This window comes from Mus caroli, unplaced genomic scaffold (genome assembly GCF_978045245.1).
Source record: "Mus caroli unplaced genomic scaffold, Mus_caroli_1 scaffold_8, whole genome shotgun sequence".
Classification (NCBI taxonomy): Eukaryota; Metazoa; Chordata; class Mammalia; order Rodentia; family Muridae; genus Mus; species Mus caroli.
The window spans coordinates 13,031,880-13,046,533 of NW_028227263.1; the positions used below are offsets into that span (position 1 = coordinate 13,031,880).

At 46.9% G+C, this 14,654-nt stretch overlaps 1 protein-coding gene across 1 annotated transcript; it reads left to right on the forward strand.

The window, feature by feature from the left end:
• The first annotated feature begins 975 nt into the window (after positions 1-975).
• On the forward strand, positions 976-3,987 carry Nkx1-2 (NK1 homeobox 2). Its single transcript, XM_021169001.2, has 2 exons — positions 976-1,783; positions 3,284-3,987. Exons 1-2 carry the CDS (start codon positions 1,570-1,572, stop codon positions 3,985-3,987), a joined length of 918 nt encoding a protein of 305 aa, XP_021024660.1. The 5' UTR covers positions 976-1,569.
• Positions 3,988-14,654: the final 10,667 nt, after the last annotated feature.

The window sequence follows — 14,654 nt, forward strand, 5'->3', positions numbered from 1 at the left end:
GCTGGCTTGAATTTCCGCAAGGCTTTAAAGTCGGCAGGGAATGTGGTGGCCACCCCTGGGAGGGACTGAAAGGTTTGAATGAGAAAAGCTACAAGGAGCTAGCTCCCAAGGATACCTCTTTAATAACAGATTGGGTGAGCAGCTCCCATTACTTTAGTGAGGAGTCCCCTCCTCTTCCTACTTCTTACCTGCTTAGACAATATTAATTGTCAAGACATTGTCTGGGAACCACATGGGGCAAAGAAGAAAGAAGCGGCGGGGTCCAAGGTGGTTCTGAGCAGAGGGGCTAATGCTTCAGGATTTGTTGCTGAAATGAATGCCTTAAAAAAAAAAGGAATATCACCGTGGGTGTGGCTAGTGCAGACTTTCCCTCACTGCTAATGCTGGCTGTCCTCCCTGGAGACTTGGGGGGCAGATGGGGCCATTTTAATCGTCTCTCTTCTCTGGTCTTAAATTCAAACCGCCAGGCATCTTTTAACCTTTTCCTTCTTGACGCTGGGAAAGGAACCCAGAGAGTCAAGTTCTGATGTTAATGGTAGAATCTGTGACTGAGAAGTCCTGACAGGCGACGAAAATAGTATCCGAGGAGGGATACTCACCTTTAGCCAAGCCACCTAGCCCTAAGCCTTCAGCCCTCTGGGCTGGTGTATTTCCATAGACCCCCTTTGACCAGGCCCTGCTGGTCTTCTGAGTGGAAAGAAAAAACTCCCCTCCAAGAAGGCTCCCCCTCCCCCCCGCTCCCATATCCTAAGCCATCAGGGTGACCTGAAAAGCCTTGGCCCAGTCCAGACTCTTGTCATCTGCAGCGCCACCGCTCATCTTTGAACCTCATTTTCCTTCGGTTTGAAACCACAGACTGTGGTTCCCAGGCCACACCCATCTCACAGGGGGGAATGCCTAGAAAATCAAGAGAGTGAGAAAGCCCCAGGACTTTATAAACTGTAAATGCACAGAGGCTTTAAAATTTCTAAGTAAATGTGCCCGAAGCCTTTACTGTGGTTCAGGGATGGGGTTTGAGATGCACCGTGCATCAGGGCGAAGCAATCAGGTCTGGCCTCTGTGGCATCGCCAGGTCAAAGGAAGATGGCAAGTGCCCCAAGAGAAATCAGTAAACTTCAGTCAGGTGAATGTGTGTGCAGATGAGGTACGGGAGATAGAAGCCCCCCTCACGCCCTTCACGAGTCTCCGCAGCATGGGAAGATGTTCACGCAGCATGCCACCGTGACCCGGCGAACCGGGAGCGCGCATTGGCGCGCGAGGGTCCCTCTAGTCGGCGCTCCCTCCCCTCTCCCGCTGCCCAGGATAGTCTCGTGGAGGCTGCAAGCGCTCACTGCACGTGGAAGGGGTCTGGCCAGCTCAAGTGCCAATCCTCAAGCAGCCCCCCCACCCCACCCCCTTCCCCGCTGCTCTCCTCCCGCCCCGCCTCCTTGCCCCCCTCTCCAGCTTCACTTGGCGGGGAAATTCCAGTTCGTGGCTGGAGAGCTGTGGCCAAACCACTGCAGAAGATAAGGCTGAGCGCATCTAGCCCCGACCCCAGTGCGGCTGGCCTCGGGCCCGCGGGAGGCGGGCATGTTGGCATGGCAGGACGTCGGGGCCAAGGCGGCCCCCTCTCACCACAAGATCTCCTTCTCTGTCTTGGACATCTTGGATCCGCAAAAATTCACGCGAGCTGCCCTCCCGCCGGTGCGTCTCGCTGCCCTGGAAGCCAAGAAAAGTTTAGAAGAGGTGGAAGCAGGGCAAGATGCTTGCTCGGGGAATCCAATCGGGTCACAGGAGACCCCTGGTAAGAATGTGAAGCGGTTTTAAGCCTAAGTGGTATCCGTGTGTGTGTGTGTGTGTGTGTGTGTGTGTGTGTAGTAGCCAAGGTTTATTGGTAGCCTGGGAACTAGAGAAGGTGATCCCGCGCAGGTGCGAAGCGAGTCATCCCTACTTGGAAGAGAACAGAGGTAGGGAGGTGACTGAGACTTCCAGGACCAGTGTGTGCTTCTTTCCTGAACACCTGCTCAGTGAATGAGCGCCACAACTCTGACTGGCTCACATAAACTACAGCTCAGGCTCACTGATCTAACAGAAATGTATTGTGCTCTCCACGTGCTAGAACCTGGGCGAGGAGCTTGGGATAAAGGTTATGAAAATACCTTCCAACACCACTCCCATTTTATGTATGGGGCAATCGAGGGGCTCGGGCTTTCCCCGGATTAGGTGTTTTTTTTCACCCACTCGGAAACCTTTAGAGCCCATGCTCTTTCTCGGACCCAACAAGGGACTGCCTCTCGCCCCCCTCCCCCCCCCCCCCCGCCATAGCTTTTGGTGCTCTCTTCTAGACCTTTCCCCCTTATCCCTGAAGTTAGTGGACACAAAAGAAAGGGTTCCGGAAAGTTTGTGGCTGGAAGAACTTAAGATAGCAGGATTTATGCTTAGTGGGACATGGGCATGGGATTGACTATTTGGAGAGACGCTGAAGGTCTAGGGATTCAGGTCCCAGGGAGGGCTGCATATAGCACAGTCCCCTCCTCCTCCTTCCTAAGTTTGGAGGTGATTGTCTGGGGCTCCCGAAGCCTCTGGTGGCCTGGCTTGGGTCCCGGCCGCGGGCCTGGATTAATTGTTTGGATGGTCTCTCTGTGGGGCCGCGCTCCCCTCCCCCTAACTCCTTGATCGATATTCTATTACTGGCGCCTGCATATCTCCTGCCCGCAGCTTGCAGGTACTGACTTCAAACCCCCTTTCCCTGTCTGATCCTAATATTGTTCGATTAAAACTTACCTTTAATAGATGACATCTATCGATCAGGCCCCGGACAAATCTGAAACTCTATTAACACTACTGGAGAGAGAAGATGGGAAAGGGGGAATTTCTCTTTTTTGGGGGGATGGGGGGGTTAATAACTTCTTTTTTAATTGCTAGGAGTTACACAGCAACATAGGCTCCTAGGGACTAGAGAGATGCACTAGTAAACGCACTTGACATTCCCAATCGTAATGCACAGCTGACTTTGCTCTTCCCGGTTTGATAAAGTCACTATGCTTTCTTGAAACAGGGTGTCATCCAACTTGTACTTCTTGTGTGCCTACTTAATGGCAGATTTGTAAAGGACACTGTACTCCCGAATCTGCTCTCTAGGGTGTGTGGATTCAGAACCGAAGAGGGCAAAGTCGGGAGAGGGGAGGAACTGGGAGTTGTATCAAGGGCAAATCTGAGTGCTCCGGGGGAGGACAAGAAGGTTTGGGAGTGCCATTGGGTAGAATTGTTATGGGCTTCTGGTCACCATCCCCTTCTCTTTTAGATGCGGTGGGCCGAGGCATTGACCCCGGGTCTCTGGTGGAGGGCTCCGACGCAGAAGAGGAGGAGGAAGCTGAGGATGCGGGGCGCGCGCACCAGCCAGAGCGCTGGCAGGGGGTCCATGCGGGCTCACCAGAGGCCGGGGCAGTGGCGGTGGGAACGGAAGAGAGCGGCGCGGATGGCCTCCCGGCGTCCCCGGGCTCTCCCGGTTCCCCGCGGCCCCGACGCCGGCGAGCGGAGTCCAGCTGCGCCAAGCCACGGCGCGCGCGCACTGCCTTCACCTACGAGCAGCTGGTGGCCCTAGAGAACAAGTTTCGAGCCACGCGCTACCTGTCGGTGTGCGAGCGCCTGAACCTGGCGCTGTCGCTCAGCCTCACGGAGACGCAGGTCAAAATTTGGTTCCAGAACCGCAGGACCAAGTGGAAGAAGCAGAACCCAGGGGCCGACGGCGCCGTGCAGGCGGGAGGCGGTGCGCCTCAGCCTGGGACACCCGGCGCGGTAGCGGGGGGCGGTGGCAGTGCCACTGGGAGTAGTCCTGGCCCTCCGGTTCCTGGCGCTCTGCCCTATCAGACTTTCCCCACCTATCCTGCCACCAACGTCCTCTTCCCTGCCGCCTCCTTCCCGCTGACGACCGCCGCCACCGGGAGTCCCTTCACTCCATTCCTTGGGCTCTCCTACTTGACCCCTTTCTATGCTCCACACCTATGAATCCGGTACTGCTGCTCAGTCAGAATTCACGAGTGATCAGTATGATGACGCGGGTCCCTGCTTCACAGAGGGGCACTGACCGCCCCCTCCTGGTGTGCCGCTTCCCTCCAGCTGCTGGTGGCGCCACCAGAGGGCGAGGAGAAGCCACCTGCAGACTACAACCACACAAGCCACTGAGGGGTGGAGGCGGTGTCCGTCCAGACCAGGCTGTTTTAAAAGTTTCCAGCTTCTGGACCTCATTCTTCCCTTTCATTTACTTCGAGGGCTCTGTTTTTACCGTGTCTGGCTAATAAGGGTTCCCAGGATGGAGACCAGAGGGAGCTAAGATGCCCGGGGCACCAGTTGCTAGCACCAAGGACTGAATCTTTAAAGGTGGCAGGACATATGAAGAGGAAGAAACTTTCCTTCCTGGCATTGGAAGTGGCTCAGCACGGTACTCCCAAATCCTGAACAAAGCTGGAGCACAAGGAAGCCAAAGCAGATGCAGTTGTTGAGTGGGCTGGTTTCAAGATGCGCGACCTTATTGTGTGTTACCTCCAGGTTTTGATAACAGCTTGGACAGACCACAGCAGTGTCCTAAAATGCACAAAAAGGACAGAAAAGGGAGCGATGACCCAAAGGCTCTCCTGAAGTCTGTGTGTGAGTCTTTGTGATGTATAGTACTTGGCGCCCATCTGTCCGTTCTGCTCCACCTTCACGGACTTCAAACTGACCGAGCTGGAGCAAAGCAAGTCCCAGCAGCAGGCATTGCCGTATATTTCCGAAAGCACAAGCATAACATATTTAGATAACCTGAGATTCTGACTTGAACACAATTTCTTGTTCTATATCAATTTTTGCCCCCTTTCATGATGGGAAGAAGCAAAAGTTGTAAGGGGCCGGGAAAGAAATACTTGCCAAGTGTAAGGATAACGTTATTGTGGAGGCCAGAACCTTGTCAGGAATGGGCTCAAGGGTACATATGTTCTAACTGCTGCTTTCTCTGTTAAAACAAAGCAAAAGTACTCTATAAAGTTTCCCCTCCCCCAGCCCCTGTTTGGCTGGAAGAACTCACCAGTTCCTGTGTCATTTAGTCTTGGAGTCACACACCTCAGAGACCCTGGTGACCCCATCTACCCTAGTTTGTGTTTCATCCTAACTTTTTTAGTGGTTTGATGGCAGCCAATGCCTAAATGAATAATATATTTCTTATTATTAGTCCTTGGCGACCTGTACCACTAAAAATTAAACATGCCAGGCGATGGAGGTGCATGCCTTTTAATGCCAGCATTCGGGAGGCAGAGGCAGGTGGATCTTGTGAATTTGAGGCCAGCCTGGTCTTCAGAGCTGGTTTTAGGACATCCAGGGTTATACAAAGAAACCCTGTCTTGAAAAACACAAAACAAACAAAGTTAAACCTAATTATCAGCAGCTTTAAGTTAAACATACACATTGCCATTTTGACCATTGTAGTCTTGAGACAATTCACTTTCCTATTATGAGGGATGATAGGAAAATAACCCTCTCCCTTAAATGAAGCTTTTATGTTCTGGGGCTGTAAGATTTCTGAGTATGAATTACATCATTGTATAACTGATACTTAGCTTCTTTTTCTTCTATTCTGAAGAATAATTTCTCTGAGCACTGTATTGTAACTTCTCAAAGGACAGCTGGTGCCAGATGAGATTAGAAATGAAGTTATTACAGTAGGGAGCATAGTTTTACTCACGGTGTAGGACGATAAACACTCCTTCCGCGACTACTTGTTCTCAACAACAATATCCATATCTGTGAACAGAGAACTTCAAACATGCAAAGATCTGAACAAAGAGGTCAAAGGTCTGTACTAAGTGGGAAACTGTACCCTCTCAGGTACCAGAATCACGGGCATCAGAGGAGGTGGAGACCCAGCCTTGTGCTGTCATTACGGAGACCCTTCCTTATCCCACACAATGCCAGAGCGATGCCGGAAATGGGGGACTTTGGACTTATTACAAGGCCCAGTCACGTTTCAACGAACTCCTTAGATTCATTTCTATTGATGTGCTGGCCTAATAAATTCTTTTTTGTAATCATTTTTGACGAATTATTCCTCATCACTAGCAAAACTTTTTAACAAATTTCATAATCATCAGAGAATATGTGGTGGTGGTGGTGGTGGTGGTGGTGTGTGTGTGTTTGTGTGTGTGTGTATATATACATGCTCCACTTCTCCTACTAGCTAATACAGCTAACGACAACAATACTACTTTACAGAGCCACACTAGATGTATTTTTGTAAGTAATCTTACAGATACATTCATGGCTGTTCTAGCAAAAGTAAAGCATCTTTGAAAAATTTTAATTTCTGGTCTACTTTCTAAATCAGTATCTGAGCATTTGTATCCCAGCCTTACTTAACAAGTTCCTAATCCTCTGCTCCCACCTCAAGAGCCTGATAGACACCTCCTAAAAGCTTAACCATTCATTGGCCATAGATGTCTATGGGGAAAAGTGAGAGTTTTTGGTTCTTTCTAGAAGCCGTATAACCTGGTAGCCTTTTTTTTTTTATTACATATTTTCCTCAATTACATTTCCAATGCTATCCCAAAAGTCCCCCATAGCGCCCCCCACTTCCCTACCCACCCATTCCCATTCTTTTGGTCCTGGCATTCCCCTATATTGGGGCATATAAAGTTTGCAAGTCCAATGGGCCTCTCTTTCCATTGATGGCCGACTAGGTCATCTTTCGATACATATGCAGCTAGAGACAAGAGCTCCGGGGTTCTGGTTAGTACATCATGTTGTTCCAACAATAGGGTTGCAGATCCCTTTAGCTCCTTGGGTACTTTCTCTAGCTTCTCCATTGGGAGCCCTGTGATACATCCAATAGCTGACTGTGAGCATCCACTCCTGTGTTTGCTAGGCCCCTGCATAGTCTCACAAGAGACAGCTATATTTGGGTCCTTTCAGCAAAATCTTGCTAGTGTATGCAATGGTGTCAGCGTTTAGAAGCTGATTATGGGATGGATCCCTGGATACGGCAGTCTCTAAATGGTCCATCCTTTCATCACAGCTACGAACTTTGTCTCTGTAACTCCTTCCCTGGGTGTTTTGTTCCCAATTCTAAGAAGGTGCACAGTGTCCACACTTTGGTCTTCATTCTTCTTGAGTTTCATGCATTTAGCAAATTGTATCTTATATCTTGGGTATCCTAAGTTTTGGGCTAATATCCACTTATCAGTGAATACATATTGTGTGAGTTCTTTTGTGATTGTGTTACTTCACTCAAGATGATGCCCTCCAGGTCCATCCATCTGGTAGCCTTTTTAAAGAGAGCGAATGAGGAACACTTCTCCTGTGAAGAGAATCCCAGTCCCCCCACCCCCTTTTTCTTCCCCCATTTTGTAGGAAGGAGATGAAAGTCTCACTATGGGAGATTTGCTCTCTGTGTAAACCAGGCAGGCCTAGGACTCACGGAGAATTTCAATCTGTGTGCCTGAGCTTTTATAGACATTTCATCAACCAGGCTTGGTAGCGTACACCTGTAATTCTAGCGCTTGGGAGGCTGAAGTAGGAGGTCAGCATGAGTTCAAGTTTAGGCTGGGCTGTTTCAGGCCATCTTAGGCTTCAGACTTAGAACTGTCCCCAAAAGAAACAATAAAAACCATCTCTCAACCGCCTAGGGTTTCCTGCTGTTGGGAGAGTAACATCAGAATTTCAGTAAGGGCTGGATATACTGAAGAGAGGGCGTTGACAGTACACAGTCTGTCACACAGATTCAGTGAGAAACAGCTCCTCAGAACTAAGGAAGGCTTGCAGGTGCCAAAGGTAGGCAGCCAAGAAGACACAAGTTCCCCCAGGCTCAGGTGGGAAAGCATAATTTAAACCATGGCCTCTGACCCCAGGATTTAAGGCAACCTGGTCTTCCACGGAAACATAACTTTGACAAATTGGTGTCTGTGCCTCTGTTTCCTCAGGAAAATGTTTCTCAGAGAAGGTAACCTTGGAAATTCATATGGGAAGCACTTAGTTTAGGACTTGGTAGAACAATGTCATTCTAGCTGAAACAGACTTAAGAATTTTTGGACCTAGGGGAAGAGATGTGTCTCAGTGGTTAGAGAGATTGCCTAGTATATGTGAGGCTGAGGGCTCCGTTCCTAGCACTGAGGTGCCTAATTCCTGGCATTTGTTTACAAAATATTTGCTTATTTACTTTGTTGTATAATGACCATCCTGGATCAATGGATATAGAAGATGTGTAAACACTGGAGTTTTTTTTTTTTTTAAAAAAAAAGGTTTATTTTTATTTTATGTGTATGAATGTTTTGTCTGAATGGATGTCTATGAACCACATGTGAGCGGTGCCCATAGAGGCCAGAAAAGAGCATCAGAACCTTCAGAACTGGGGTTTTAGACAGCTGTGAGCTGCCACATGCTGGGAACCTAACCCAGTTCCTCTGGAAGCTCAGAAAGTACTCTTAACAATTGAGCCATCTCCACAGACCACTTCCTCTCCATCCTCTTCATCAGCAGAGTCTCATGTCGCCTATGCTGGCCTTGAACAAGCTATGCATGCAAGTATGACTCTGGGCTGCTTCTTTTTTTTTTTGGTTTTTCGAGACAGGGTTTCTCTGTGTAGCCCTGGCTGTCCTGGAACTCACTCTGTAGACCAGGCTGGCCTGGAACTCAGAAATCCACCTGCCTCTGCCTCCCGAGTGCTGGGATTAAAGGCATGCGCCACCACGCCCGGCTGACCCTGAGCTTCTTTTAATTATAAAGTAAGACTCACACAGTTACTATTCTACTTCAGTGTGTTTCATTTGGCTTCTTTTTGCTCAACATTTTGTTTTGTTTTGTTTTTTGGAGACAGGGTTTCTCTGTATAGCCCTGGCTGTCCTGGAACTCACTTTGTAGACCAGGCTGGCCCTGAACTCAGAAATCCGCCTGCCTCTGCCTCCCGAGTGCTGGGACTAAAGGCGTGCGCCACCACTCCCGGCTTTGCTCAACATTTTTAAGTGTCCTCTATGTTGCTTTGAGTAGCTATAGATGTTTTGCATTTGTAACTGTTGGTGATTTTCATAGATTGAATGCATCAACGTATCCATTCTATCATAACTAGGAAACTGCAAACTTTCCAATTTGAGGCTGTCATGATTGACACAGTCCTGGACCTGCCCTTTGATACACGTAACATCATGTTCCCAGTGGTAATACCTCTAAGAATAGAGTCCCTGGGTATCTATATACACACACAGTCTAGATTTAGCAGAAATCACCAGCCTTCCTGAAAGGTGGGTGAAACAAATTTCATTTCTCCCTGCAGTGACTGAGCACTTCTGTGTTCAGCAGACACCAATTGCTTTGTTTTTGTTAGTCCTGGATATTGACCTAGAGTCCCATGCATGCTAGACAAATGCTCCACTGCTGAGCTACAGACCCATGCCTGTTCTGAAAGGATGACATAAACCCATTTGTATCCATTGAAGGACCAGGCCTGATTTCCAAAAGAAGGCTATAAGGTGCCAGCTCCAGGCACAGATCATAAAATTCAGAAACAAAGTCATAAAACCTCCTCCCAAAGAACAGCCTGGGGATAATCACAAGAATGGGGAAATATCTCATCTCAGGATGGGCTGTCAGTGCTGGGCAGTCTTATCTCATCCTTTAGTTAACCAGTCAGACTTAGGAATGCAGACCCCCTAGCAGTCACCAATGAAATTTTAGATTACCTATCTTTTTAGAGAGTTCTCCCAGTTCCCTAGAAGAGATCCTGTATCCCTTAGTCTGTGGTTGCCATTTCAAAGAATGGTTGACCCCCGCATGTTGGTTGTTTCTGCAGAATAAACACTCTGTCTTTGCATACTATCTGCGGTCTTCCTTCAGCAAGTTTTGGACCCTTACGCTCACTCCTAACATCCTGGATTGGATTGCCATTTTCTTTTTCATTCTACTGATTCTGTAAGGTAAGGAAAAGTGCCTTGCTTGATTTTAATTGCTGACACAATGCCTTGGGGCCATTTGTATATCTGCTTTGGTGATGTGCCTGGTCAAGTCTTTAATTAGTTAGTCCTTCCCCCACTTATTAATAAAATAAACTGAGTCTTTGACAGGACATGACTTGTCTGAAATTGCATGGCTAGTAGAAGAAGATCAGAGGTGGGCCTGATGACTCTTGGGTGGGTTAAAGTGTGTGTGGGCTGCCAATCATATGAAGTATTGGATTGAAGGGCTGGGGATAGAGCCCCCGAAGAAAGCCTGCCTAGTGTGCATGGGAACCCTAGGTTCAATGCCTAGGACAGGGAAAAAAACCATGGTTAAAAGATTTGTAAAGAATTTGACAGTGGTGTGTTATTCTGAAGCTAAGGTAGATTGTCAGTATAGAATGAAAGGGTGCGACCTGGCCCTGGCTCTCCCTGTCCTATGGGAAGACCTCTGCTGACTTTGTGAGGAGCTGACAAACTCAGTCTGCGCTCTGTACCATTTCCTACCATCAATGCGTGGAGGGTCTGAGTCTTCTCATTCGGGCAACACTTGTTATTCTCTCTTAATTTGTAGTTTCCTTCGTCTTTCTAAATGCTATAACTTAGATCTTGAATGTCTCCCATAGGCCATATATTAAAGGCTTCGTACTAGCTGGAGATGCTATTAGGACACGGGAGGGTATTCATGGAATAGGGCCTTGTGGGAGAAAGTTAAGGATCTATGATGATGTTGATGACAATGATAATTTTCTAGAGAGAGAGTTTTACTTTTTTAGGTCAGGCTGGCTTCAAACTCAGAGATCTGCCTGCCTTTGCCTCCCAAGTGCTGGGGTTAAAGGCGTGCATTGCCATGCCTGGCTAGAAGTTAAGTTTTTTAGGCTTGCCCTGATTCCTCTCTTCTTGCTCTTGGCTCCTATAAGGTAAATTGGCTTTCTTTGTTATATCTTCTTGCCATAATGTAGCCACAGGCCCATTGCAATTTAACTAACCAAGGATTGGGGTTGCCACAACGCCCAACAGCTCCCTTACCTAAATACCTTAGGTATTGTTAAGAATAATCAGAAGCTGGAAAGAACCCACATGTCCCTCAACAGAAGAATGGATACAGAAAATGTGATACATTTACACAATGGAGTACTACTTGGCTATTAAAAACAATTAATTTATGAAATTTTTAGGCAAATGGATGGATCTGGAGGATATCATCCTGAGTGAGGTAACCCAATCACAAAAGAATACACATGATATGCACTCACTGATAAGTGGATATTAGCCCAGAAACTTAGAATACCCAAGATACCCAATTTGTAAAACACAAGAAAATCAAGAAGAAGGAAGACCTCCGCATGGATACTTCATTCCTCCTTAGAATAGGGAACAAAATACCCTTGGAAGGAGTTACAGAAACAAAGTTTGGAGCTGAGACCAAAGGATGGACCATCCAGAGACTGCCCCACCCGGGGATCCACCCCATAATCAGCCACCAAACGCAGACACTATTGCATGTGCTAGCAAGATTTTTCTGAAAGGACCCTGATATAGCTGTCTCTTGTGAGGCTATGCCAGTGCCTGGCAAACACAGAAGTGGATGCTCACAATCAGCTATTGAATGGAACACAGGGCCCCCAATGAAGGAGCTAGAGAAAGTACCCAAGGAGCTAAAGGGGTCTGCAACCCTATAGGTGGAACAACAATATGAACTAACCAGTACCCCCCAGAGCTCGTGCCTCTAGCTGCATATGTAGCAGAAGATGGCCTAGTCGGCCATCATTGGGAAGAGAGGCCCCTTGGTCTTGCAAACTTTATATGCTTCAGGGCAGGGGAACACCAGGGCCAAGAAGTGGGAGTGGGTGGCTAGGGGAGCAGGGTAGGGAGGGTATAGGGGACTTTCGGGATAGCATTTGAAATGTAAATGAAGAAAATATCTAATAATTTTTTTTTTAAAAAAAGTATCATACTGGATTAGAATCAGACAGGACAGCTAAAAGATGTCTTCTTTGTCCCTAGCTCCCTTCTTCTTTTCTTTCTCTCTCTATTTTTTCCTTTAAGATATCTTTCTATATTTAAACTACTTGTATCCCTCCCCCTACCTCCTTTGTATAGTAAAATAAATATATAATGCAAAGATACCCCTCCTCCCGTGCTTTGTACAAATATCACCCAAGCTCCTGTTGTTGCCTGCTGCCTCCCTTAGCTCTGGGAATACAATGGGAAGATTCTGCTTTGACAGTGGAAGAGATGAGGTATGGGAAGGTCACAGCCAGGTGAGTGGCTGTGCTAGAACAGGGAGCAAAGGTCACGACTTCCGTGTCAGCTGTCTCTGTACAAAGAAGCAGTGTCTGCAGCATTGGTGACATTTGGACGCCAGGATGGAAACAAGGATGGGACTTTCTCCTTTGCTAGGTTTGTTCTCTATATTTCTGGCTTGCGTGTGCAAGAACCATGCCAGGTATTTAAGACACCCAGAGCATAGCAAAAACACCCCAAGCACGTGACAATGCCAACCTGAGGTCCTGTGTTTTTGATTGAGTCATTTCTTCTTTTCACCAAGCCATTAGCTTCTGTTATGGATTTCTGGTTTTAAAAATTATGTTCAAGTAGATGACATGCAATGATTTAGAGAAATCTCTGCCTTGGGCCAGTGACAGGGCTCTGAGGATAAAGGCACTTGCTTAACCCACGTGACAGAAGGAGGGGACTGATTCCTACAAGTTTTCCTCTGACCGCTCTACCTGCATGCTGTGTGCTGTGACACTTGCTCTCCCTGAGTGAGAATAAACAAAACAAAACAAAACAAACAAACATATAGATAGATAAATGTAGAGAAATTTGTCTTCTGATAGTAAGAGTCTTAAGTTCATGTAGTTGGAACTCGTGGCTGATTTTGATTTTTTTGTTTGTTTGTTTTGCTTTTTTTCAAATGCTGGGATTAAAGGTGCCACCACTGTCCAGCTTGAAACTCTCTTTTAAAAATTATTCATTTATTTTTATTTTATGTGTATGAACATTCTGCCTGCGTGTCTTATGAACATCATGTACATACCTACATACCTCATGGAGGCCAAAGGTATCATTTTTTTCTGGAACTGGAGTTATGGGTGGTTGTGAACTGCCGTGTGGGTGCAGGAAACCAAACCTGTTCTTAGCAGGAGTAGCATCTGTTAACTGGTGAACCATCTTCCTAGCTCCTGATTTTGAAACTCTTTTTTTCCTCCAAAAGATTTTTTTAAAAGAATTATTTATTTTTAGTCCATGTGCATGTTTTGTCCGTATCCATGTATGTGTACCGTGTGCACACCTGTTGGACCTCCTGGAGCTGGAGTTACAGATGGTTGTGAGCTACCATGTGGGTGCTGGGAATTGAAACCCAATCCTTTGCAAGAACAGCACTGTGCTCTCAACAACTGAGCTATCTCTTGTTGCATGATATCTAATCATACTGTGAAGCCCGAGATAGTTGTGTTATGGCTCCGTCCTAGCTCAGGATATTTGTAGGGTATGTATTGCAGGATACTTGATCACTCTGTGAGATTGTGTACTGGGAAAATCTGTTTCTAGGTGTGGTGTGGCTCTGGGCTAGCACTCGCCTTTAATCTAAGAGCTTTCTGTTTATTGTAAACAGGATTAAATAAAGTCAACCTTAGGTCATGAGGCGGAGCAAGCAATCAGTTGACAGAGAGTGAACATAGGCGAAAACCAGAGTGTAAGAGGGAGTCAAGAGGACAGATAGAGATGCACAGGAAGTAGAAAGGAGGGTCAATCAGTTGGAAGGGTTTTTAGGACAACGTGGAGAAGAACTGGCTTTTTCCTTTCGGGATGTCGGTTGAGGAGCAAGGTCACCATGGTGCTTTTTCTGCCTCTCTGAAGGCTTTCACCACAGCATCTGGCTCCTGAGTCTTCATTTGGAAAAATCAAAACTGGGATTTGGTTTTTAAAAACAACAATCTCTACAGTCCTCAAAAAATTTAAAAAAATACCATTCTGGACGAGAATCCCATGACAGGACAGCTAAAGGATTCTTTCTTTCTCTCTACCTCTCATTCTTTTTCTTTTTATGCATGTGTGTGTGCTTGTGCATATGCATATGTGTAAATGCTTGTAAATATGCATGTGTGCATGTGTAAGTGCATGGTTGGCCAGCGAACAGCCCTGGGTGTCATCCCAGGGACACTATCCAACTTCCGTATAGACGTAAAGACGGGATCTCTCATTTGCTGGATCCCAGCAGTTGGGTTAGACTGTCTGCCCAGCGAGTCACAGAGATCCTTCAGGTTCACCTTCCTAGTGTTGGCAAGACAAAGGTGGACTGTCTCACCTAGAATTTTAAAAATTATGTTTATTTCTCTTTCAATTGAAATAAGATTTTAAAATGGCAGCAGGATGTCTAATACGTTCTTCCTGTGTGTCCATATTTCAGTTTAAACCTCTTCTCCTGCAGGCAGGCTAGTCTCTGACACTTTGCTGCAGGGACGCCAGCTCTGTGGCAAGTGAGATCTCACCACCTTCCTTAGCACTGCTGTGGGTGGCCTTGGATAGTGACAGTTTCCTTATTCCACCATAAAGTTTACATTTCATTGTCCTCACAAATTCATCCATGTGTTTGGCCAACCTAGCGTATGTTGCTATTCAGTCAGTTACTGTTAGCTTTCATTTATTGGTTTGTCTAGTTTTTTCTGTTTTGTTCTTTAATAGTCACAGATGCCCATCTATTTTCTTTCCACTTTT